The 23,986-nt window shown below is 49.2% G+C and overlaps 3 protein-coding genes across 3 annotated transcripts; 1 reads left to right on the top strand and 2 right to left on the bottom strand.

Annotated features, from left to right (window-relative positions):
* Positions 1 to 1,439: 1,439 nt before the first annotated feature.
* RNF186 (ring finger protein 186) lies at positions 1,440 to 2,549 on the bottom strand. Its single transcript, XM_077788232.1, has one exon. The coding sequence runs from the start codon at positions 2,547 to 2,549 to the stop codon at positions 1,629 to 1,631; it is 921 nt and encodes a 306-aa protein (XP_077644358.1). The 3' UTR covers positions 1,440 to 1,628.
* A 4,167-nt stretch (positions 2,550 to 6,716) lies between these two features.
* On the top strand, positions 6,717 to 16,163 carry OTUD3 (OTU deubiquitinase 3). The gene is made up of 8 exons (XM_021533769.3): positions 6,717 to 6,902; positions 8,936 to 9,084; positions 9,834 to 9,946; positions 13,408 to 13,530; positions 14,210 to 14,335; positions 14,883 to 14,979; positions 15,220 to 15,398; positions 15,730 to 16,163. The coding sequence occupies exons 1-8, from the start codon at positions 6,739 to 6,741 to the stop codon at positions 15,898 to 15,900; spliced, it is 1,122 nt and encodes a 373-aa protein (XP_021389444.1). The 5' UTR covers positions 6,717 to 6,738; the 3' UTR covers positions 15,901 to 16,163.
* Positions 16,164 to 19,737: 3,574 nt separating this feature from the next.
* LOC110472283 (basic phospholipase A2 caudoxin) lies at positions 19,738 to 21,002 on the bottom strand. Its single transcript, XM_077788234.1, has 4 exons — positions 20,975 to 21,002; positions 20,707 to 20,854; positions 20,390 to 20,496; positions 19,738 to 19,880 (listed from the first exon to the last, which is right to left on the bottom strand). Exons 1-4 carry the CDS (start codon positions 21,000 to 21,002, stop codon positions 19,738 to 19,740), a joined length of 426 nt encoding a protein of 141 aa, XP_077644360.1.
* Positions 21,003 to 23,986: the final 2,984 nt, after the last annotated feature.

The raw sequence follows: 23,986 nt of genomic DNA on the forward strand, positions 1-23,986 counted from the left end.
ACCCACGTGCTGAAAACATACATTGGTGGCAGGATCCCTTGTGAGTGATCTGTTCAGGCCAATATTAATTCATTTGTCACAGACCTTTACAGTACCCGTCACCCACTGGTGTTGGTGAAGGAAATTCAACAAGAATATTGTCTGTCTGTGAGCTTTTAAGACTTGTCAAGTGCAAGGTAAATATCTGGTCCAGTTTTTATATTTGGAACAATATAGTATTTGGGTTTAAAACTACCTGCCTTTTTTTCCCAACTGGAAAGCTTTTTTTGTGGTTGATTATTAGCAAATGTCATATGTATTCTGCAGTAAGCCTGCAGTTGCTGCCCAAAGAGATGAGAAAATCCAAAGGATTTATTTCCCCTGAAGACTCCTGTTCCTAGCAGAAAACAAACCTGTGTTTTCCAAGACTTCAGCTGCACAAGAACTCCTACCCTCTTAGTCTAATCTGCTTTATCTGCTGTGAGACACTCTGTATTTATATACTGAGAACTGCAGGACATCAGTTTCCATTCTTATCAAACACAAATATTTACCTGATCCAAGGTCTCTTGAGATACTTGACACACTTAAACATACAGTTTAACTAGAGAAATCTTTTTCCCTCAGTTTAATTTTAGTTGGGTTTCAGGGTATTTTCTTAGCACCTAAGTATTTTTTTAAATGAAGGAATACTCCAACACTTTACTGCTTTGCTTTACTCACCAACTTAGTTCTGTAGAGACCTTAATATGCTTTCTCAGCTGCAATTCCTGTCAATAAGGAAACTAGGAATTGTTTTGACATTAATTGTCCATGAGAAATTGAAACAAAGAAGTCAATGAGCAGTTCATATTATTTAAATTTAATGGAGACATTCCATTTAAAAATATCACGTGGTGTGGCACAGAAGTCAATAGATTTCTGTTTACCTCTGTGAGCATCTTCAAGGGCAGTGTAAAAGGGGGCAAGAAGAGAGGTCCTGCAGGTTGCCAGATAAAGGAATTCAGTTGAGAGGAACTATTTCTGTGCTAAATAATGTGGGGAATTTGGAGGGTCATGAGGTTTTTGAGCCTTGCCCTTTGCAAACCACAAACTCAAGATCAGAATGTTGATTTTACCTCTTCCTCTCCAATTTTGTGTGTAACTTCAAATAGCATCAACTGACATCCCCTTTTCCCATCCCTACCAGGGATTACGGTGATAATCTGGGTTAGAACAACTCTCTTCCAAACACCCACTCCCTGATTTAGCAGCCTTATTTCCCACACTGTCCCAAAGAAAGGTGTCCATGTGTCCAGAGTGTGAACAGCAACCCGGGGTTTTGCAGGACATCACCTCCCAGGTGTTCCAGATAACATCCTGCAGGGCTGATCAGGAGGGGACACAGACATGAACAAAATGGCAAAAGCAAACCACAATTACTAGTAAAAAAAAAAAAAAGAAGTGAAAACACATAAATATCAACATATAAATAGTTCATTTTGTTTGCAGAAATGAAATTTAACAAGAGTGTGCATTGGCATTGAGCCAGCTCAGCCAACTGTTGAATTTATTCTCTGAGAGATTGTTTTTAAGTCCAAAATTCACTGGTGTGCCCAGTGTGCACACTGGTCCAGTCCCTGAACTCCGGGACAAGCAGGTTAGCTGTTTCAGGCAACAGTAACAACGTGGATCTCCTTGTCACAGGAGGCAGGGGAGTCCTTCTTGCACCTGCAGTGGAATTTAGGAGTGCAGCAAAGCACTATAGACATGAGCAACCCCAAAGCAAGCAGGAGACAAATTACCCACTTCACCCTCCCTGAGTACATGAAGGGCAGGATGAGCATGGCGAGGATCACCCCAAGCAGCAGGAGCAGCAGGAGTCTCTGCACAGCCAGGCTGCTGTGTGCTGGGCTGTTTTCCTCTGTGTTCAAAATGTCTTGGCTGCTCCGAGTCCAGCTGTTGCCACCCAGCCCCATGGCACAGATGTACATCTCAGGGTTTGAATCAAGGCTCTCCAAGCGCTCCAGGATGTCTTCTTTATTCTGGAGTGTGCGGATGAGCCCTCCGGACACCAAGGTGGGTTTTCTGCAAAGAGGGCAGGTGATTGTCCAGGTGTTCTCCTCTTTCCTGAGGATCAGCTTGAGGCAGACGGCACAGAAGGTGTGCTGGCAGTCCAGGAGCTTTGGGACTCTGTAGATGCTGTACTTGTTGAAGCAGATCATGCAGTCCATATCCAGGGTGGCTGTGTCTGAGCACTGGTGGTTCAGTTCCAACGTGCTCATTTCAGGAGAGTTTGTGTCCGTTAGAAGAGCAAGTGGCCTTGAGTTTGGAGAGTCTTGTTCCAAAACTGCAGGTTCAAAGGCAGCAGGACTGTCTCTCTCTGTTCCTGAAGGCTTCTCCATTTCTCCAGTACACTCTCCAGAGAATCCCACTCTCTTCTCACGTTTTGAGTTTTGTGTTACGGATCCTGCTCCACTCATTTCTGCAGCACCTCCTGCCACGGGCGCTGCACCGTCTGCCTCAGCTTGCAGTACTCCAGGAGCTGACGAGGTGTTTTCCTTGTTTGGCTTGTCAGTGGATTTCTCCATGGAGATAAACCTCGGTGCAGCTTGTCTCCCCTTAGCTGAAGGATTTCCCGAGCCTCTGGCTCCTTTTATGGGTTGCTGTATTCCTGTTGTATGCTTGATTGATTAGTGAGAGCCTTAAGCGAGTCAAGCTTACAATATGATGTTTTTATGACATGGGGACCAGAGTTAATGATTGACTTCCCAGCCAAGACAGTTTACAACAACTGATAATATCAGCGGGCAATTCCTGTCCGGAAGCAGACTCCATGCCATTAGCAGACCACTCTGACAGCAAGACACCACCGTTGTTATTAAATTAGATGAAAGCAATTTCATTGTTCTCCAAACAGTGCTCTGCTAGACAGTGACAGGCTTGGGGGAGTTACTGTTTCTGACATTGGTGTGCTGAATGCAGTGCTTTGAGCACATGTATCATCAGTTTTGTGCTCTCTGGGTAGGAAGTTTGCTCTTGGTGTAGAAATACTTACTACCATACAGCATCAAGTGAAGAATGAGATTGAAATTATTAATTTGATTGTTGAATGTCCAGTTGTTATTAGCTCTTTTATCCCAGGCTATCTCTTTTTTCAGCCTACGTTAACTCCTTTGTCCTGTTTGTTTTAGTAATCAGAAGGTTTCCAGTACAAACTGAAGCATGACTGAGGTCCACACAGGGTCTCTGAGAGTCCATGAGAGAGATCAGGGAACTAAAAGCAAGACCAGTGTCCTAGATGGCGGGACCATCTTCTTTGTTTGTTCACCAAACAGCCTTGTGCACTTGGGAATGCCCTTCTTGAGTGATTTTGTGAATGTTCATCTGATCTGAAAAAAATAACAAAATCCCTCAGTCTGTAATTTCTTTCTGCCTCTTTATTTGAGGAGTAAAATACAGACGGTTTCTCAGCAAGAATCCCATGGAAGGAAGGAATGAAAGAAGGAAGGGAAAAATCACTAATCCCAAAAAGCCAGATGAGGTCCGTGTTAGCAGCAGAAGACACACAGTACCACACTGGTAGCCTCAGGTGCTCCTGAATGTTCACACTGCCTGTGCCCCCAAGTCCCAGCCCCTCCCTCCCAGAGAGGAGCAGCAGAAAGAAATGAAACAACCGCAGATGAGGAGGGCAGGGAGTTCAGGAAGGCTCTAATCTCACGAACTCGCTGGAGGGGGATGAGGTGAGAAGAACTTGTTCTTATTTGCTGAGAAATAGAAGGTTTGTCGTAAGCAAACTTCGTCAAAGTGCCTGAGCACTGCTGCATTTCTGCTGATGTGGCATGTGGTGGTGTTTGATGGACTTTTGGATGACCCCAAATTGTAGGAGCCTGAATATCTCTCAGTTTCAGAAGCTGGTATCAAAGTGCAGGAATGTCTGGAAGTAGGCTGGTGAACTGCAAGACTCATTTATGTTTAAAAAGAAAATATTATTTTGCATTTCATATAACTCTTTGTCAGCAAGTTCATGCTGCTAAAAAAGATCTGGGAAAGTAGAAAACAGACTTCCCCCTATTACAATAGCTTAAAAGCTTCAAATTTGCTCTGTCAGTTCCCATGTCCAAAATGGAAATGTCTTAAAATCTCCTGATTCGTAATTACTAGAACAGTATAAAAACACCTTGCAGGTGTTGGAAGTTGGAACAGACACCAAGAGGGACAACTCCATTCCTAACAAAAAAAGTTTAAAATTAGTTGGGATGAATCTATGCTCCATGTCTAACTGCTCTGTGTCCTACCAGTGGGTGGAGGTGACTTGTCTGTGTCTCTTGTCTTGTGTGCTGGAAAAATAGTTTTTTGTTGGTCTCCACTGATTCCGTCTCCGCTTTGTCTCTGGTGTCACAAGTGATGCTCCCTGGCTGGCATGTGCCTTGTGCTTTTCTGAACTGCTCATAGACCGTTAATGCTCCTCTGTCTAATTACTGCCTCATTAATCATTTGCAATCAGTTTATGTACTCATGCTGTTTTCCCGCTTTTAGTGTGTTTGCATAACAAAATGCATTTCTATGAAGTGCTTTGTATGGAATTGTTTATAGCAGGAAATAGATATAAAAGAAGGGTTGTGTCATTCCTAGTAAAAATCCTCATGTGCCAGAAGCCAAACATCCCAGAAGATACTAGGGATACTCCTGTGAGCTCCTCCCTGTGCTGAGCTGTGGTTCAGCTTGTCCTGACTTTGCACAAATGATACACAACTTAAAAACCCCTGTGATGTGAAGCCTCTTATTGTATTCCTGAGACTGTTTTGTTAGCGTTCCTCACAAAGCTGTTTGGATGTGCCTTCTGAGCTAGGAATTAGAAATTCATAGAATCCCAGAATCCCAGATTGGTGTGGGCTGGAAGAAGCCTTAAAGCTCATCCAATGCCCTCTGTGCCATGGGCAGGGACACCTTCCACTGTCCCAGGGTGCTCCCAGCCCTGTCCAGCCTGGCCTTGGGCAGTGCCAGGGATCCAGGGGCAGCCCCAGCTGCTCTGGACAGCCACGGCCTCTCCACCCTCACTGGGAAGGATTTCTTCCCAGTATCCCATCTAGCTCTGCCCTCTGGCAGTGGAAGCCATTCCCCCTTATCCTGGCACTCCAGGCCTTTTTCCAGTCTCCCTCCATCTTCCTTGTCAGCTCCCTGATGAGAAGAAAGGTACTGAAAAGTTCCAATTGCGTCACCCCGGACCCTTCTTTTCTCCAAGCTGAGCAATCCCAGTTCTCCCAGCCTCCCCTCATGGGAGAGGCGCTCCATCCCTCTGCTCATCCTGGCCTCCCGTAGACTCGATGTGCAGCAGTTCTGACAGCATCAGGCAGTTTCTGTCACGACACCAGCAGAGGAAACCAGTCACAGCGATGCCCTGGTGGCTGCTGCTGCTGCTGGGTGCTTCCTTTAACTGGTTCCTGTGGGACAAGTGGAAGAGCCAAAGAGCAAGAGGATGGCAGGCAATCCTCCCCAAGAGCGCTGCTCCAGACCAATCACCCATCTTGCTGTGCCCCTTTTCCAGCATCCTGGGAAGCATCTCCCTCAGTGCTAGAGGAAGCAGGACGCGGAGGTTCCGTTTATTACACTTAGCACATTTGGTTTGGTTTATTACACTTAGCACAATCGCTTCAGCCTCGGCTCCGCGCCTGCCCCGCCGCTGCTGTCAGCCCTGTTCTCCTGGTGCCACCTCGCGGGTAGTCCATCTGCTCGTCCCCTTGATCTGCTGCGAGTTCATTTCGCAGCGGGGATTTGGGGCTGAGCAGCGGGGATTTGGGGCTGAGCAGCGGGGATTTGGGGGTGAGGAGGGGGATCTGGGGCTGAGCGGCGGGGATTTGGGGCTGAGCAGCGGGGATTTGGGGTTGAACAGCTGGAATTTGGGGCTGAACAGCGGGGATTTGGGGCTGAGAGGCGGAGATTTGGGGCTGAGCGGCGGGGATTTGGGGCTGAGCGGCGGAGATTTGGGGATGAGCAGCGGAGATTTGGGGATGAGCGGCGGGGATTTGGGGATGAGCGGCGGAGATTTGGGGATGAGCGGCGGGGATTTGGGGCTGAGCGGCGGGGATTTGGGGTTGAACAGCTGGAATTTGGGGCTGAACAGCGGGGATTTGGGGCTGAGCGGCGGAGATTTCGGGCTGAGCAGCGGGGATTTGGGGCTGAGCGGCGGGGATCTGGGGATGAACAACGGGGATTTGGGGTTGAGCAGCTGAAATTTGGGGCTGAACAGCGGGGATTTGGGGGTGAGGAGGGGGGATTTGGGGCTGAACGGCGGAGATTTGGGGCTGAGCAGTGGGGATTTGGGGCTGATCGGCGGGGATCTGGGGATGAACAACGGGGATTTGGGGTTGAGCAGCTGAAATCTGGGGCTGAACAGCGGGTATTTGGGGGTGAGGAGGGGGGATTTGGGGTTGAGCAGCGGTGATCTGGGGCTGAGCAGACACGGTCTGTGGCGGCGTGTCCCTGTGCAGAGCGGCAGCAGAAAGCGCCCGCCCGTGAGGTCAGGTCCGGAGCCGTGCCAGGCAGCAGGGAAATGCTCTCGGGCGAGGGGGAGCGCAGTCAGCAGTAGAGGCCGGTTAGCCGGAACCCGGCAGCTTTTGGCACAGCCCCGGTGATCCGCGGCGCTGCTTTCCGCGGCGCAGCGCTCCCGCGGGCACGGCGCTGTCCGTCCCTCCGCCCGCTCCCTCCGCGCCCCTCCCGCGGGCGGGCGGCGCTGCCGTGACGCGGCGCGGCGCTGAGGGCCGAGGCGGCCCCGCGGGGATGTCCCGCAAGCAGGCGGGCAGGGCCCGGCCCGCCGCCGCCAGGAAGGGCCGCCGGCCCCGCCAGGGCCCCGCCGGCCCGGGCTCCGCTGCGGGACACAGCGGCGGCCTCGCCGGGCAGCTCCGCGCCCTCGGCCTCAAGCTGCGGGAGGTGCCGGGAGATGGGTGAGCGCCGCGCCCGGTGTCCCCGGCAGCCGCGGGGATCCTCCGGACACCCCGCCCTGCAGGCTGAGGGCTTCCTCCTCCCCGGGGGATGTGAGCCCGTGTCCCCGCGGCCGAGGGCCTTCATGGATCCCGGCGCGGGCAGCCCGTGTCCCCGGGGGCCGAGGATTTCCCCGTCCCGGCTGAAGCGGGCCCTGTGCTCGCAGGGGTGACGATTCCCCCTGTTCAGCATCTCTGCGGTTCCGCGCGGCTCGGCCGGTCCCAGCCCTGGGGCCCAGGGGCTGTGATACATGCGATGATTGACTCTCACAATTAACAGACAAATATCACGTATTAGGTTAAGAAAACTTTTTTTTTTTTTTTAACCCCCTGAGTTATTATCAAGGGACAGCCGCGGTTGGGATATTTGGGAGGGTCGGCTTGTCACTATGGTGACATCTGACCTCCAATCAGGATTTGAGGAAGTGACCTCCACCTCTGCACAGCAGAACAGTCGATAGACAGAATTTTGGGAGGGGCTCAAAGGTTAAAAGGTGAAACGTCCATTGTGTGGGTGAGCACATGGCAGAGAAAATCCTTTGCACCCAGTGCCATAACATTTTCTCTATTCAGTCTTCTGTTGTGTTTTTTTATAAGGTTTAGTAAATCTTTCTAAATTTATGAAAGGAGTGCCTATTTCTCACAGGGCCAAAGCTCCAGTGTCCAGCAGAACTGAGCATTCACTTTCACTCCTTTATTTTCTAGAAGGTGAAAAGGTAGTAAACGTTCCTGCTGAGAAGTTGCTGAGTGGGGCATTTGTTTGTCTTTTGTTGCTTTCTGTCCCTTGTCTGGTGTCAGTGTGGGACAGTTTGCCCCAGCAGTTTAACGGTGACACCATCACTCAAACCCAGCCGTTCCAGCAGCAGCAGTGTCAAACCATGACACCATTGTCGAAGCTCACCCTGGGTTGCGGGGTGGCTTCGTGTGGTGGAAAAACTTCTCCTCCAACCCGTGCTTCCAAAGAAAGGCTCAGCAGTCTCTGTTGTTGGGTCTCAAGGCAGTTTATTGCAAGTTATCTAAAAGATTTTCTTCTGGGGCTGCTGTGGTTTGCTCCCAGCTCAGGCAGAGGCACACACACACCCTGACATCCTCTCTGACCCCGACTGCTTCTTCTCTCCCACCCAGGGCTGCTGCTGTCTTTTACATGTACGTTACGTGTTACATGTTCACAGTTTTTCCCCAATGCCTATTACCTATATTAAATGGTGATTTTCTATCTTTTATATGGTACATTACGTGTTACATGGTTACAATTTTCCCCAATGCCTATTACCTATATTAAATGGTGCTTTTCTATCTTTTATATGGTACATTACGTGTTACATGGTTACAGTTTTCCCCAATGCCTATTACCTATATTAAATGGTGCTTTTCTATCTTTTATATGGGACATTACGTGTTACATGGTTACAGTTTTCCCCAATGCCTATTACCTATATTAAATGGTGCTTTTCTACTCTAAACCAATCTGTGAGTGCCAACATCACCAAGAACATGGAGGTGAGGAAGGAGAAAGAGGGAGGACAGGGCAGGCCCAGATCCCTCCATCTTAAAACCTCTGACCCCCATATACAAAACAGAAACCTCCCTGTACAGGTGTTAAAACCCCCCTGTACAGCACTCAAAAATTCTTCCCTCTACTTTGTAACTACTTCTACTATAATATCTAAACTTTTGTGACTTCTTGTTCTTCCTGCAAGGTTGGTAAATCATTCCATGGCTCAAACCCAAAATCACAGCTGCTTCCAGCTGCCTGCCAGGGTCTCAAATGCTTCTGACCTGGGCTTGGAACCTCCAAAAATGTCCGAGGGACATTTTGAGTTCCAGCACACCATTCAAGGCACAGGGATCGAGCAGGAAATTCAAAGCACAGCAAGTGAGCGCTGCTCTGCATTCACAGCCTTTCTAAACCGGGCAGAATGAGCACAGCCCCTTTGCCTGTGACCTGCATTCCTTCTGCTGCCTCAGCCACACGCACTCCTCGTTTCCCTCCACAGCAACTGCTTGTTCCGGGCCCTGGGGGACCAGCTGGAGGGGCACTCCCGGAACCACGCGCGGCACCGCCAGGAGACCGTGCAGTTCATGCTGAGGCAGCGCGGCGACTTCGAGCCCTTCGTGGAGGATGATGTGCCTTTTGACAAACACGGTATGGGCTCCGTGGGACGTCCTGGGAGGTGTCTTTGTGTCATGCAGCTCATTAGAGCACCTCCTTACGAACCAGTCCTCATCCCAGAACTTCCTTAGGGCTCTTTAGTTTTTAGAAACAGGGACTTTACATTTATGGCTGTTGTGATGCTGTAGGAAGGTGAGCTGTTTAATCCACATTGAATTTGTCCCGGAAATTATTAAAATTTAGGAGAAACTAGGACAAAAGAGAGACCAAAAAGGCGAGGAGTAAAAATTAGGTGTTTTCAAAAGGAATTTAAGAAAAATTGTCTCGTTGTTCTTGAATACTGGTGGGTATTTGGCTGTTTTGGTAAGTGACTGATTTCTTTGGGTTTCTTTCTCCCTGGCACTCAGTATTTCCTCCTGGGAAGCAAGGGGAAGATCCAAACCAGGGACAAATACAGCCTTTGATGTGCCAGGTACCATGGAGATGATGCATGAAAGTAGTTTGGTCATGCAGTACATGGCACTCCTCCTTCTGATCTAACAGAGCCAGTGGCCTTATTTGTCTGAGGGTGTAGTGTCTTTTTTAGATATTTCTATGGTCATTTAAATGCGTTACCTCATGTTGCAGCCAAATTCTTGCCTCAACAGCCACTGTTTCACAGGTGGGATTTCCCTTCCAGAATTTCTTGGGCCCATGTTGAAATCTCACCCCTTGTTACCCCTGCCCTGCTTTTGGAGTATCAGAAAATAAGTTTCAGCTCTTGTGAATGTTTTTTCCTTTAGTTGCCAATTTGGCCAAACCTGGTACTTTTGCTGGCAACGATGCTATCGTGGCCTTTGCAAGGAACAATCAACTGAATGTGGTTATTCATCAGCTCAACACTCCTCTGTGGCAGGTGAGAAACAAAGCTTCTACATTTTTGTCTAATTTTTGCCTGAGGGATATAAATAGTGTGGAAAATTAATGATTTATTAAAAGAGAGTGGTAATGATCTGGGCATGGTGCAGAGCTGTACTTGTTTTTTGAAGAAGGGGAACACTTGAGATTTTAACTAGGAGGCGAGGGCAGGAAGGAAAACAGTGAGTGCATAAGAGGTGGGTATGTGGGGACAGAGCAATGTGTTTTACTTGGGTTTTAAGCTACGACCTTCAGTGCCATGCCTCCTGAAGATCAGACTGCATTTGAGCTGAGTTTTCTGATAGGAATCCCAGAATGGGTCAGGTTGGAGGGGACCACACTAGATCATCTGGTCCTGTGTCCCAGCCCCAGCTTCCTCAGCCTTTTGTGGGCAGAGAGATGCTCCAGGCCTTTCCTGATCTCTGCAGCCTTCACTGGCCCTGCTCCAGGAGCTCCCTGTCCCCCTGTCCTGAGGAGCCCAGGGCTGGACAGGGCACTCCAGGTGTGCCTCCCAAGGCTGGGCAGAGGGGCAGGGTCACTCCCTGACCTGCTGCCAGTGCTCCTCCCAGTGCACCCCAGGGCCTCTGGGCCCCCAGGACACTCTGCTGGCTCCAGGACAGCTCATTGACCGTGGGACCCCCAGGTCCTTCCTGCAGAGGTGCTCCAGCAGGTCACCCCGCCTGTGCTGGTACCTGGGGCTGTTCCTCCTGGGGCAGGACCTGCATCTGCCCTTGTTGAACTTCAGGCAGTTCTTCCCTGCCCATCTCTCCAACCTGGTGAGTCCTTCTGAAGGGCTGCACAGTGCCCTGGAGTTTGAGCTAGGCTTAAGGGAACCTGTACAATAAGATTCAGGAAGGTGGAAATGAAGGTATGGCAGGGCATGCAGTGTGTTGGAGTGAAGCTCCATCAATTCTGTATGGGATGTGGAATGCTAGGGTTTCTGACAAAGAGAGAAACAAAGTGGTGTTTAATCAGCTTCTGGAAAGAACTGTGTGGTGTGGTTTCCTCTGACAGAGGGGCACTGAAACAAGCAATCCCTCAGGTCCTTCGTTTTCTCTTTATTGTTGTTTTTCTATGGCAAGTGGAATGGGTCCATGCTCAGTCAGCCTGGTCATTGAGCAAGTGAGAACCTGAATTCAAGTCAGGATTGTTTCTGGCCTCTATTTACAGACAGCACCAATGAAGTACATTGATTAAACAGGGCAATAAGGATAAAAAAAAGTAACACCTTAAATTCATTTAAAACAGCCCCACGTGAATTCCTGAACTCGAACAAGTTTACACTCTCATTTATGGGCAGCCATGGACAGAGGGATAGGTGGGTGAAGTACCTGCAGGAGAGGTCACAGGGGTGATTTTCATGTGTTGTTCCTCAGTGTTATCACTTCCTGACATTTTGATGTCCTTTTGAAAACCTTGTTTCTTTCCTCTCCTCTCACTGACCGTGTCAGGGTGGCAGGGCAGAGCTTGTGATGAGGTTCTGTCTCTCCTGAGCAGTGTTGTTTGTGAAGGATTGTCTCAGGCCCTTGAGAATGGTGTGAGTTAGAAGAGCTGTGAGTAGTTGTAACATCATGAAAAGCTCTTTGCAGGTGGACATCTCTACATGGAATTTCTTGGTCTTTGAACACTCCTTAACTTTTTTGATAGTGACTGTAAATTATAGAATTCTTAAAGTTGGAGAAGACCTTTAAAATCATGGAGTCCAACTGTAGACTCAAGTTAGCTGAGCTTTGTAGGTTATTTTGTTGGCTTTTTTGATAACAGGCTGACCTTTTTTCCCCCTGTTTTTAATCTGCAGCCCTAATTTACTTACCAGCTTCATTGTATTCATAGAATCAGAGAATCCCAGGTTGGTTAGGGTTGGGAGGGAGCTTAAAGCTCATCTAGTGCCACCCCCTGCCATGGGCATGGACACCTTCCACTATCCCAGGTGGCTCCAAGCCCCAGTGTCCAGCCTGGTCTTGGACACTTCCAGGGATCCAGGGGCAGCTACAGCTGCTCTGGGCACCCTGTGCCAGGGCCTGCCCACCCTCCCTGGGAAGGATTTCTTCCCAATATCCCGTCTATCCCTGCCCTCTGGCAGTGGAAACTATTCCCCCTTGTCCTGGCACTCCAGGCCCTTGCCCACAATCTCTCTCCATCCTTCCTGTTGCCTTCTTCAGGCACTGGAAGGCCACAGTTAGGTCACCCTGGAGCCTTCTGCTCTCCAGGCTGAACACTCCCAATTCTCCCAGCCTTTCCTCATAGGAGAGATGCTCCATCCCTCTAAATCAGTTAGGTGGCCTCCTCCAGGCCCACTCCAGAGTGGAAAGATGCTTCTCTAATGGGAGCTAAATTGGCTAATTTTCAAATCTTTCAAGAGCTTTGGGATTTGTTAGATACCTATTCAAGCTCTGGCAGAGGAGAAATGTTTAAAATAAATCTTACCAACTTTCAGCAGTGGAATAATTTAATAGAATAGAAAGCAGGAGTTAAGTATAACCAAGTGTTGACTTGGAAACCTGAAGGTGAGCAAGTGTAAAATAGATGAATGGAAGATTATTTGTTGGAAAACCTGAAGTCATTAGTGTAGCGCAGACCACAGACATGGCTGAAAGGTGGCTTGGTGTGTGGTCTGAGAGCTGAGATAAGGCAGTTCACAGACGTAAAAAGGTTGGGAAACTCTGGAGCCCTAAAGCAAGGAGTTCTGGTCCTTTGCTTACTGACGTCTGGAGAGCTGTTGGGTGAACTTGAGCTGGCAGGTCAAGCCAAGTTGGTCTGCAAGTGCAGTGGGATTTTCTGCATTCCTGGCAGGAGATGGAATGCTGTGTAGCTCTTATCTAAGTTTGAGACACTGATAATCAGGGTAGGAACTATTCTCACATCAGTACAGATAATACTCAAAGCAGGAATTTTCTGTGGAAATTGCTGTAACTTGGTGCTGAGAAAGCAAGGCAACAATTGGTTGTTAACAGTGCTCCTCAATGGAGTTAATACATTTTCATGGATTACTTTCTTTCAAAAACAAAACACAGCTGCTTGGGATGCTGTTAAAACAGCATCTTGTCCCAGCTGCAAATCAAAATTTACTCTGACTGTTTCCAGTGTTGCTCTCACTTGAATGGCCTCTCTTTGCTCAGATTTGAGATAAAATGACATGGTACATTCCCTGGGAGCTCTTGCTGAAGTTGGTTCTGGGAAGATGATCAGAAAACTGATAGCTTCTGTGGAAAGTTCCTGAAATAGTTCTGAGTTTTCAAAAAAAATACTTTCATTCCCTGTTTTGTTTGTTCTGATGTAACTGCCTGGTATTTTACATCTGGCTTTCATTCCTTCTTCTCTTCTTCTTTCAAATGCTCCAGCAACCACGTACTTGCTTCCTTGCCGGTGTTTGCCATCGCTGCAAAAACAAATACTCTGAAAAATCAGACGCTGCAGCCGATTCGAAATGCTCATTTGCAGTTTGTTTCTTTTGTCGAGATCCGGGGCACAGACAGGAGCGACGCCCGGGAGCTGCACATCGCCTACAGGCACGGGGAGCACTACGACAGCGTCAGGAGGCTCAGCGACGACTCGGAAGCGCCGGCCCACCTTCGGATGGAGGTTGGTTGTGCTGGAATGAGCCAGCTGTGGGTGACACACAGAGCTGGGGAATGCTGCCAGTTGGTTTCCATTCTCATTTGGGATGGAGGGAAGAGCTGGGTCTCCGTGCTCTGCTGCAAGAGCAAAGCCCTGAGGTTGTAGCTCATGCTGCTGGCTCTCTTGGGAAGAGCTGTGAAGGAGGAGTTCAGCCTCTGGGCTGGAAGTTAATTCAAAGCTGATACTGTGATGTGGGCTGTCTGGAAGCAACCTCATCTAAATGATGTAATCATTCACCTCAAGTGGAAAAACAAAGGGAAGAGAGGAAAGAGCTGGAAATGCAACAGTTAGGTGTAGTTGTCTTCCTCATATCTTTTTTTTTTTTTTTTTTTTTTTTTGAGGAGTAATTGTGCTGTGCTTGAGGTTCTCTGCACACAGCTTTTTAATACAATACAGTGGTACTGTATTAAAAAGATTGCATTTAAAAGTTCATTTACTGTGATTCTTGATGTTGTAGTACACTGGAGTTTGTTCAGAAGTGCAGGAGATGTGGGAAGATACACACTTGGAAGTTCACAGTTTCCAAGATGGTTTGACATGGGATGTTCCTGAGAAAAGTGTGCCATGCTAATTACTGTTGTTAGGATGTCTGACTTTTATGGATTGCATGCTTGTGTGATTTGCTGGGCTTGCAATTCTTCAGATGCTGTGCAAGAATGATTCAAATAAGGCAGAGGAGGTGAAGCCACAGAAGGACAACTCTGAAGATCAGACTGAAGTGGAGATGGAAGATGCTGTAGAAAAAGTGTGCAGTGCAACTGGGTGTTCAGTAAGTATTGAGGAGCCTTTCTGGGCTTGATGTTCAAACCTTGATACAAGGAAGTAGTTCTGGGAAAAATTCTAGAAAACACTCACCTTGTACAAACTTCAATCAGGGTGCATCTCATCCTAGAATCAACCCTTACATACAGGTGAAATACCAACATTTTTGTGGATGCCTGATAATTTTGGAAGGTTTGTCTTGAGGCTCTCACAAAAATTAATTTGGAAAAAAATCCTGTAAGTTCTGAAATCCTTTGGGGGCATTGAAGATCCCAGATAACTGGATAATCTGTGATTCTTGGCTGTTGGCACTGTGCAGGTGCACAGAACAGAAAGGGCCAAGAGGGAAACTTACACTGAAAACAGCATATTCCTTATTTTGTGATAGCTTTAGGAATTTAAGGTTTTCCCCCTCACCCTTTCAGAAGTGGAGCACAGACCAACTGAATGATCATAAAAGCAGCAGCCCCCTCTCAGTGGTGCAGGTGTTGTTAAGTGTATGTAGGTCAGAGATTTGAACTTCTTCAGCGTTCTCCTTCCCCTCTTGTGGACAGGACATGGATTTAGTAAGCCACATTCTTGAGGTGGAGGACTACAATGTGGAATCTGCAATATTTGCCATCTTGCAGGTGAAGGAAGGGGAAGGAATAGGTGAGTGCACATTTTGTCACCTGGGGCTTTGGGTGACTGTGATGTTGATGTTGGGGACAGTAGCAGGAGAGGTGGGTTTGTGTGCTGACACCTCAGCCTTCTCTACTCAGGAAGGTTGTTAGTGAGGGCAACTTCAATCCAGCTTCCAAAAAACCCCAGGACTTCTGGGAAAAAGAATTGTCTGACAGTGCAACAGCTCCTGGGTAGAGCATGTCTGAGGAAAACCTCTGCTGTTGGCAGGTACTGAGGAACAGCAGGAGCCCCAGGGCAGGGAGCAAAAATCCTGCAGCGGGACACTGTGGGAAGAGAATGGAACTGGTTCAAGAATCTTTGGAAATCAGAGCTTGCATCAAGGTGAAGCAGAGAACAAGGGACAAGCTGGATCCAGGGAAGAGAACCGAACCAGCAGAAACCCAAAGGTGTGTGAGGGGTTTGGCAGCAATGTGAGCACCCTTCAATGACTGGGGGATGCCTTAGCATTGCTTATTCAGGAAGTCTCTTCTCCTTTCAGTTAGAAAGAGCTTCTGCTCACTGCATTTTGTCACTGCTGCAGCTGCGACTGCTCTGCCACAGACATTTCCTGGTGACATGCAGCACTCTTCCCAAAACAACTCGCAGTAAAGTCCTCATAAATAGTTAGGAATGTCCTCTGGCAGCTGCCTTGGTATCTGCTTGTCTCTTTTATTACTTTTCCCCAGCTGAGCAGAGCATGTGTGGTTTGAACTTTGTGTTTTCATCCTTCCCTTTCAGGTAGCCAAGAAGCACAGGAAGGAGCAGCGGCTGGAGAAGAAGAAGCGGCAGGAGGAGAGGCACCGGCAGAAGGTCCTGGCCACCAAGAGGGACAGTGCAGACACCAGGACAGAGACAGACCCAGGCAGCCACATCACCCTGGTGAAGGCCATGGCAGCCCTAAACATATGACTCAGTGCTCTGATGAGAAAAGCAAATAAAACTGATGAAGGCAAAATTCCCCCAGGAGAATTTATAGGCACCCATGTTTATCTTAAAATCCATCTCTGCTCGGATTTCCAAACACAAGAGAACTTCCTCTTCCCTTGCTTTTGGGGACGACAATTGCTCATTGATTCTGCATCAGCCTTTGAGAAGAGTTTAAACTTAACAGGAAGTAGAGACTTGGGTCTATAATCTTGGAATTAAATGAAGGTGATGACCTTTTCTTCACACAGCGGTGTCAGATTTGTTTTGGCATCTCTTGATGTGCCTGGTTTTGGTTTTTTTGTTTTCTTCTTTTATTTGGTTATTCCTGGAGGAGCTTTATATTACCTTGCTGTCAGGGAAAGCTTAACAAATCTCAACTCAGGAATATCTCTGGTGGATCTTTTTTTATTTAAATTCAAATAAAGTAAGGAAACAGAGTCCCAGAATCCTTTCCAAAGCAAAGTATCAGCCAGCACTGTCTCAAACATGACATTCCTCCTTTGTTTGCCATGCAGGAATGCAGTGACAAGTTTTAGTCTCTCTTTTAGAACTGCATTGCACTGAGCTGGTTCTGAAGTGATGAATATTTGGAGAGAGATGGAGATTGCTGCATCCATGCTTGCTGAGGTTTGGAATCAGCTCCTTTAAGATCAGACCTGTTGGTGGAAAAGAACCCCCCCAGAACAGTAATCCCAGTGGACTCATGAGAATGCAGAGCTGATTCTTCCAATCTGGTAAAATGTGACAGGAACAGGCTTGAAGCTTCTGATGAGTGTTGTTACTTGGACACCTGGAATCTTTGTCCCCTTTGCCCTGTTTCAGAATTTTTGGGCTACTCCAGGGCTTTAGACCAAGTCAGGAGCTGGATAGGTATTAGTCTCCAAATGAAATCAGCATAGCCAAAGGACCAAGAGTCCTGAGAAGAATCTCCCATGCAGCAGTGATCCCTGGGAAACCTGCCTATTTCACTTCATAAATCAAGCTTTTTTCCAGGGTAGTTTTTTTTTTCATCTTAAATTCCATTTTAGTGAGGTCGCCAAGTAGGGTGTACAGCTTGACTCCTGTGATGTTTTCCACTGTAGGACTGGGAATTTGGATTGAAGTGAAAGGGCTGCGGGACTCAGCCTTTGATTTATAGCTCATGGTGTTTCAGCTCCACTCAGGTTTTTGGGCTTGTAACAAGCACTAAGCTTGAAGAAAGCATGTGCACTTACACAGAAGACATCTCATCAGCCAGTGTCTTAGGTGAAAGGGATTTTTTAAAAGTAAGGAGCATTGCATTTGAAAAATTTGTCTGTGCTTAAAAGTTTATGGTTTTTTTTTTTACCAGACTGCCAAGAACTGGGGTAGTACTTGTTATGGCCTGCTGCTGTTACTTGAAGAATAAAATGAAAGGAGCTCTCCTGTAAGAACTGATGGTGTAGGAATTCCTTTTTCTCTGAGACAGTCATTTTTACAGGAATGGAAAGAGAGGTGAGTCACAGCTTAGTGAGGAGAAAGTGCAAGTTCTTTCAGGGGGTGATAAGTTGTGACAGGAGGTTTAGCAAGGCAGTGCAGGTGACTGTGTCACCTGTGTCCTGCCCTGTCCTGTGTTTTGGTCTGAAAGGCAGGTGTGTTCTGCAGGTTTGAAGAGATAAAGAATTGCAGTTGTGCACTTCGAATAAGAGATTTGATCTTAATGAATTGGGATTTTGTCCTCTGGAGCCAGAGCTGATATGACATTCATTGCTGCCTGGAGCCTGAGAGCTGTGAAGGGAGTTGGTCTGGAGGTTGAGGAAGGAACTCGCACCTTGCCCCATCATGTGCAGGGTGAAAGGGGAGTCTGCAACAGCAGCACCAACAGCAGAGGGAAAGACTGGCCCACAGCTCGTGGCCTCTGATACATGAACAAAATCTGGGGCTGAAAATGCTTTCATTTCCAAATGTAATTTGTTTAAAATAAACTCTCAATGTGCTGGGCTCATAGATATTGACAAACCAGTGAAATTCCCTTTATCTTGCCAGAGCAGCCTTGTGCCTGCACAGCCATTCCATATCTAAAGATGTTAAAACAGATTTTTACCTGTTTCACGTTTTTCCCATTGAAATTTCCACCTTTCCAATGTATATTTTTTTTCCCTAGGGAATCTTTGTGCAGCATTCTTCACAGAACTCAGTTTATGCAGTGAATTTGCTTTGTAAACAGGTGGTGGATTTTCCTGGGAGGGGGAAGGCAGGCGAGAAAGCAGAGCAGAACAACACCGTGATTCATACATAGCGTGTGTTTACTCCTTGGTGGAGCCGAGTGCTCCGTAATCCACGGGCCAAGGACGGACAATAAGCACTGGATATTCCCCTGGGCTTTGAGGAGATGACTGTTTGTTGTTAGCAGCTGACAAATACGAGGGTGTTTTGGCTGGTGCTGCAGCAGGGTCACTGTGAGCCTCTCAAGGGCAAATACGCAGCAGGAGGATGTAGAAAGCCACTTTCCCTGCATCCTATCTCCCACCATCATCTTCCCTGGACTTATTTTCCCAAATCCTGCCCCTGCAGGTCAGGAATTCAGTTGAAATGGAAGTTTTAAGCATTTAGGCAGGTTCTGGCTGACCTCCATAAGCATGTCTGTGTATGGGAAGGGTTTTCTGCCTGTGCTGCTCCATGTCTCTTGTCCCTACTTAGGAGCTGCCTTCTGGTTTATCTCACAGCTTTGCCACATCACCCATGGTCTCTGTGTCTGCAGAGCTTTTGGAGATGCAGAAAGGAAGTGAAATTGGGCATGAAGAATGTTCCATAATCCACTGTGGGATAAAAGGAAGATGCTTGTGCTGGTTTTGAGCTGTGGGGTGGTTCCTTGGAGCTTCCTGGGTGCAAGCATCAGCCTTAGAAGGCAGCATTGGCTCTGTCTCAGCTTCTGGAATCCTTATTGCCTGCTAAAAATGAGAAGAAATGAGTGGTTTGGAGTTAGAAAGATACCACATTTACTGTAGGAACTTGAGGTAAGGCTGTCGCTTGTAATGAAACACTTAAGAGAGTCAGGCAAGAGCCCTCAACACAGAGGTGGAAATCAAATAAATTACCCTTAAAACTCCTTTATTTTAGGCAGATCAGTTCTCCAGAGGCAGCATTACAGCTGGAGGTGCTTCATTGAGGCCCAAGGTACAGCCAGCCCTGCCTTGTTAGAGGTAATTAGGGTTAATTTGGGGTCATGTGCAGCTGTGGTGTGGGACAAGGTGGTTGTATGGAGCTGCAGCCTGAGGAGACCTCTGCAAGAAGGAGCCACCTAAGCCTCTGAGACCCCACCACTGGGCTCCCCGTGCCTTCAGTGAGTATTAATTGCTTATACAGTCATTAGGAATGGTATGGGGCAGGATTGAGGCTGAGCCCCTGGAGAGAAGCTGGGCTTGGAGCCTGCTTTGGGCTGGGGTGCAGAAGCCACTTCTTGTTGTGGGCTTTTGTTTTTATCTGGAGCTCTTCAGATTTACTGGTTGGCTGCTAAAATGTCACTTCTGGTCATTTTTTAAGAAAAAATGTATGCAGGAAGGAACATTTTCTTCAAAAAATCAGCCCTCAACTTCCATGCTGTTACTTTCCCCTTCCACCACTGATTCCCAAAACACAACACTGGCCACAATTTTGAAGCGTATCTTTATTTGCAGGGTTTACCTCATTTTTATGAGTTATTTAACTATGGGAAAATAGAGCTAAGGCTCTGGGGAAAGGTGCTGGACACTTTTCCAGTGCCACAGGGCTGTGCCATGTCCTGCCTGGCCCCAGGGAAGGCAGAACCCCCCAGTTCTGATGGTTTCTGCCAGGTTTGGAGCCCCAGGCTGGCAGCAGTGTTCAGCAGGAGGGCGTTTGGCCCTTGCATCTGGAATTGGGGTAGTTGTCGTAGGATTTGCGGTAGGAGCTGGCTGCCCTCTGGAAGCACTCCACCGCCTTCTTGTCGCAGGCACAGGTCTGTTTTTGGCACGAGTTCCCATTTCCTGGAAGAAAATTGGGGGGGATGGAGGCAGTGAGGGTCAGGGGGTGTTTTTTGAGCGTCCCCGCAGTCACAGCCCCTCTGTGCAGTTTGGGGTGGCTCAGGTGGTCTCGTGTCCGGGGTGTGGAGCTCCCTGGCCCTGCAGGGAGCATTCCCTTCTCTTTCTGATGTGTCTGGGGCTGTTTGCCTGGCACGTGCTTTGCTGTGCTCTGTGGAACAATGACTTCGCTCTGGGGGAGTCAGGGCAGCTGTGCCAGGATGGCAGGGGCATCTCAAACCCTTGGTGTTTGGCCTCTTGGGAAGGACCTCAGGGAAGTCTCCAAGCTCTAAACTTCACTATAATCCAGCAAATTCTTATTTGCCTAATTCCTGACACTTTCCCCTCTATTTCCACCCACTTCGCTGTGTGTGATTTCCAGGCCAGGATGATCTAAAGGGATGTGGAAGTCAAGCTCCCCGAGTGTGGGTGGCTGTGCCTCCCTGCTTAGAGCTGTGCCCCCTCCCCGCTCTCACCGCAGGTTATTTGGTTTCCTTGGAAGACGTATTTGTAGGTGGCCGTTTTGGGGCTGCAGCCGGAGGCGGCCAATTTCTTGTAGCAGCAGTCATGGGCGTGGCAGCACCTGGGGCATGAGAGGCGAGGTCAGGGCAGGGGACAGCGCGATAAAACATCACCCGCGTGCATCTTTGCTGCTGAACCCCTTCTCCGGAGGCTTTAAGGATGAGCAACAATTTTCTCATTGCTATTTCCACCCTCAGGAGCAGCAACAAGATTGCACTGGCTGTGCCCAGGGAGGTGAGGAGGGCTGGGGGCTCTGCCCTGTCCCAGGTACCTGTCGGTGGCATCCAGGGGCTGTTTGGACCCGCCCCAGCCGCAGTAGCAGCCGTAGCGGTTGTAAGCCAGCGGCGATTTCCCGGTCTTCTGCTTAATCATCACTGCAAACTGGGCCAAGTTGCAGCTGGCAAGGGCCAGTCCTAGGACTGGAGAAGGAGGGTTAAGAGCACCAGGAAAAGCAACCGTCCATCCCACAGCAAAAATGGGCGTTTCACCATCCCCACCTGGCTGTGGACAGGGTCTGGGAGCTGGTGGGGGGTACTCACAGAAGAGGAGCAGCGAGAGGAGCTTCATCCTGGCAGTGGCAGCTCCAGGGCTTGGTGAGCCCAAGGTGCTGCTGGTCACACCTTTTATGGCCGTGCACCCTCAGCAGGGCCCCTCCTCTGGAGAGCCCAAAGTGGGCAAATATTGACAATCCTCACCATACTGATCCTGCTGCTGTGCAGGTATCCTCGCACTGCTGGAGGCTATGGGATGCCTTATATGGTGGAGGTCTTGGCAGGAGGTTTTGAATGTGTGGAGCAGCCTGGGGTCGAGTCTGTGCATAGCTCTGGGTGTCAGCATTCCCAGTGCTTCCCTGAGTAAAATGAGAGAACTTGAGGGAGAACAGGAACCATGTGTCCTTGCCCATGGCAAGGGTGGAATTAGATTGTCTGAGGAGTCCGTGATCCACTTTCTTCCTGGATTACAAGTTTTTTGATGCCTTGGCTAGAAAACACCATTCTGTGTCTTACTGTTTCCATCCTTGCCTGGGCAGGGAGAAAATGCAGCCAGTGCCAAGTATCCTGCCCTACCAACTTACCAGAGTGGATGAGATGCAGCTTTGGGAGTGGAGAAAGATCCCATGGTCTCCAGAATGGCTGTGGCTGGAGATAGAGCTGAGCAAAGGCCATGTTTGGTGGTTTTCTTGATAGTGGTGCCCAGATGTCCCCCGCATGTGGGGACGCTCCATCCCTCTCCCCATGTGTGCTGGGCACTGGTTTGTTCTCAATTACCTCATGGCACGAGGTGTGTGGTTCACTTTTGTTTATAAGCAAAATAAGGCAAGTGACAGGGAAGAAAAAATGCAGGTGATGTGTGATGGGAGTGGGGGGGAAGAGGCTGCTTGTGTCATTTGCTCAGGGAGAATCTCTGATTAAATTGGTGGTACTGAGCAGTCAGCAGATATCTTCTGGCAGAGATTGCACCTGCTTTGTGCTGCTTTTTGGGGAACCACAGCATGGCAAGCACTGAGGCAGGGGAGGAAGGAAATCCCCCCAGGCTGCTAGGGAAACTGAGGCAGGGAAGAAGGATGCAACTTGTGTGGGAAACGGAGAGAGGCTGAGAGAAGGGAACTCAGCTCAGCAAAATCTCTTCCCCCTCCCTCTGGCATGGGCGCTTTGCCTCATCAACTCTCTGGACTAATTTAAGTAGCCCCTTGGGATGGTGTTAATTGGCTAAACCAGGATTTGCCATAATTCAGGATTTTCCAAGTCCACAATCAGTTTTATCACAGGGGAATAAGGGATATTCTTGTCCATCAAATGGCTGAGCTCCACTGAAAGCCTCTCCACCCCAGCCCCTCTACCTGTGGCAGGTTTGCAGGATCCCTTCTCCAAATGGGAAATAAGCCCTCCCCAAGCCAGATGCCTCCTGGGAAGCTGTGGATTTTGTTTCATGGTATGAAAACCACAACTCTTGCAGTCCAGTTTATTGCAATGCTCTGAAGGGGGTGCAGCATCTGAGCCAAACCATCAACATTTGGAGGATTTGTATGAATGGATTTGTACAGCCGGATGTCCAAGCAGGAAAATTCATGAGTGGTTAAAATTCACCCAGAATTTACAAAGGGAGAGTGTGATTCAGTTTATCCCAGCCTGCCATCTGTCTGGGATATCCATCCTCTCGGTGAGGATTTGATCCTTGATTTATGCCCTGCAATTATCAGCTGCTGGGTGAAGGGCTCCTTCCTCATCTCCCCCAGGGTTCCACAGCAGTGATTCCCTGGTTCCTGGGTGACAGCTGGCAGAAGCATCGCTGCTTCAGGGCTACTTCCTGGTGCCATTGATTTCAGCTATGGGGCAATCCAGGCTGGGAATTGCAGCTGGGCATCAGCCCCTAAGGAAACAGTGTTTTGTTGCTTTTTCTGTGGCTTTATTTCATTGCTGAGCTTCTCTGGGGTGGTTTGGAGCCCAGAGACCTGCCGGGGTCAACACCCCAAGGCACAAAACCTGGGGATGCTGAAGTGGGGGGAAGCAGCTGCTGCCTGAGCTGCCTTTTCCTAAGGAATGTGCTCAGGGTTGTTGCAGAATTGGGCCAAAACATTCTTTTCTGGTGAGAACTCTGTTTTGCTCAGCACTGGGTGTGAGGCAAGCTCCAGGCCATGCTGTCACAGCAGAGATTTAGGGGATCACAGAGTATGCCGAGCTGGAAGGGACCCACAAGGATCATGGAAGTCCAAGCCCGGCCCTCCCACGCCATCATGCCTGCCCCCAGCCCTTCCACCAGCCTCACTTCTCCATCTCTCAGAAAAACGGGACATTTTCAGTCTGAAGGTTTAGAGCTAAGTTGGGGCAGTTCAGGGTGAGCTGTGTCACCTCTCAAGTGTCATTTTTGCTGAGTACTTCAACAGGAAACCTGTCTGAGAGGTGAGGGGTGGTCGCTGGGCTCCGCCGAGTCACTGCACGCTGGGAACCGCTGCTTTGGGCTCTCTGGTTTTATTTTGGAGCAAAGGAGGGAATTTGCTGTGAAGCAGGAAGCGGAGGGAGCGGTTAGGCTGCCAAGGGGGACGCTTCCATCTCGCCCCTCATCGGGACGAGGGGCAGGTGTCCACTCCTCCCTTGTTTTGCTGTGCTGGACATCAGATCAGCGCTGCTCCCCCTCCTCGCACGCCGTGACGCGACTTGACCGGAGGGTCCTTGTCCTCGCCTCGAAGCCAAAATGCCCCGAGGAGGAGACTGGCCAGGGCTGGGAAGCGCCGCCGGCGCCGTGCCTTCGCCATCAGCCCGGAGATGGTTTCGCAGAAAGGAGATTCTGCTTCAGCAGCGCCCGGCTCGTCCGCGGCAGCTGGCGCGGAGCTGAGCCCGGCCGCGCCGAGCCCGGCACAGCCGCGCCGCCCGCTCGCACCTGCAGGCGCCTCGCTGGCACCGCGTCCCGGAGCCTGCGGGGACCGAGAGCGCCCCTGAGACCTTCCCCGAGCGGCCCGGGAGAGGGCGGGGGTGTGGAAAGGGCCGAGCACTCACTGCAGGTGGCGATCCCTGCCCGCGGCGCAGAGAGCGGCCGGGCGGGGGCCGGGCGGC

This window comes from Lonchura striata, chromosome 24 (assembly GCF_046129695.1).
Source record: "Lonchura striata isolate bLonStr1 chromosome 24, bLonStr1.mat, whole genome shotgun sequence".
NCBI classification, from domain to species: domain Eukaryota; kingdom Metazoa; phylum Chordata; class Aves; order Passeriformes; family Estrildidae; genus Lonchura; species Lonchura striata.

What these genes read in the sequence shown, in the direction of transcription:
- RNF186 (XM_077788232.1), bottom strand. Translation starts at nt 2,549, where the DNA reads ATGGAGAAATCCACTGACAAGCCAAACAAGGAAAACACCTCGTCAGCT.
- OTUD3 (XM_021533769.3), top strand. Translation starts at nt 6,739, where the DNA reads ATGTCCCGCAAGCAGGCGGGCAGGGCCCGGCCCGCCGCCGCCAGGAAG. An exon ending in TGTGCCTTTTGACAAACACG is followed by an intron (nt 9,085 to 9,833) that starts GTATGGGCTCCG and finishes TTTTTCCTTTAG; the next exon opens with TTGCCAATTTGGCCAAACCT. An exon ending in GCAGTGCAACTGGGTGTTCA is followed by an intron (nt 14,336 to 14,882) that starts GTAAGTATTGAG and finishes TCTTGTGGACAG; the next exon opens with GACATGGATTTAGTAAGCCA.
- LOC110472283 (XM_077788234.1), bottom strand. Translation starts at nt 21,002, where the DNA reads ATGAAGCTCCTCTCGCTGCTCCTCTTCT. An exon ending in CCCCTGGATGCCACCGACAG is followed by an intron (nt 20,497 to 20,706) that starts GTACCTGGGACA and finishes CTCATGCCCCAG; the next exon opens with GTGCTGCCACGCCCATGACT. An exon ending in AGGAAACCAAATAACCTGCG is followed by an intron (nt 19,881 to 20,389) that starts GTGAGAGCGGGG and finishes ATTTTCTTCCAG; the next exon opens with GAAATGGGAACTCGTGCCAA.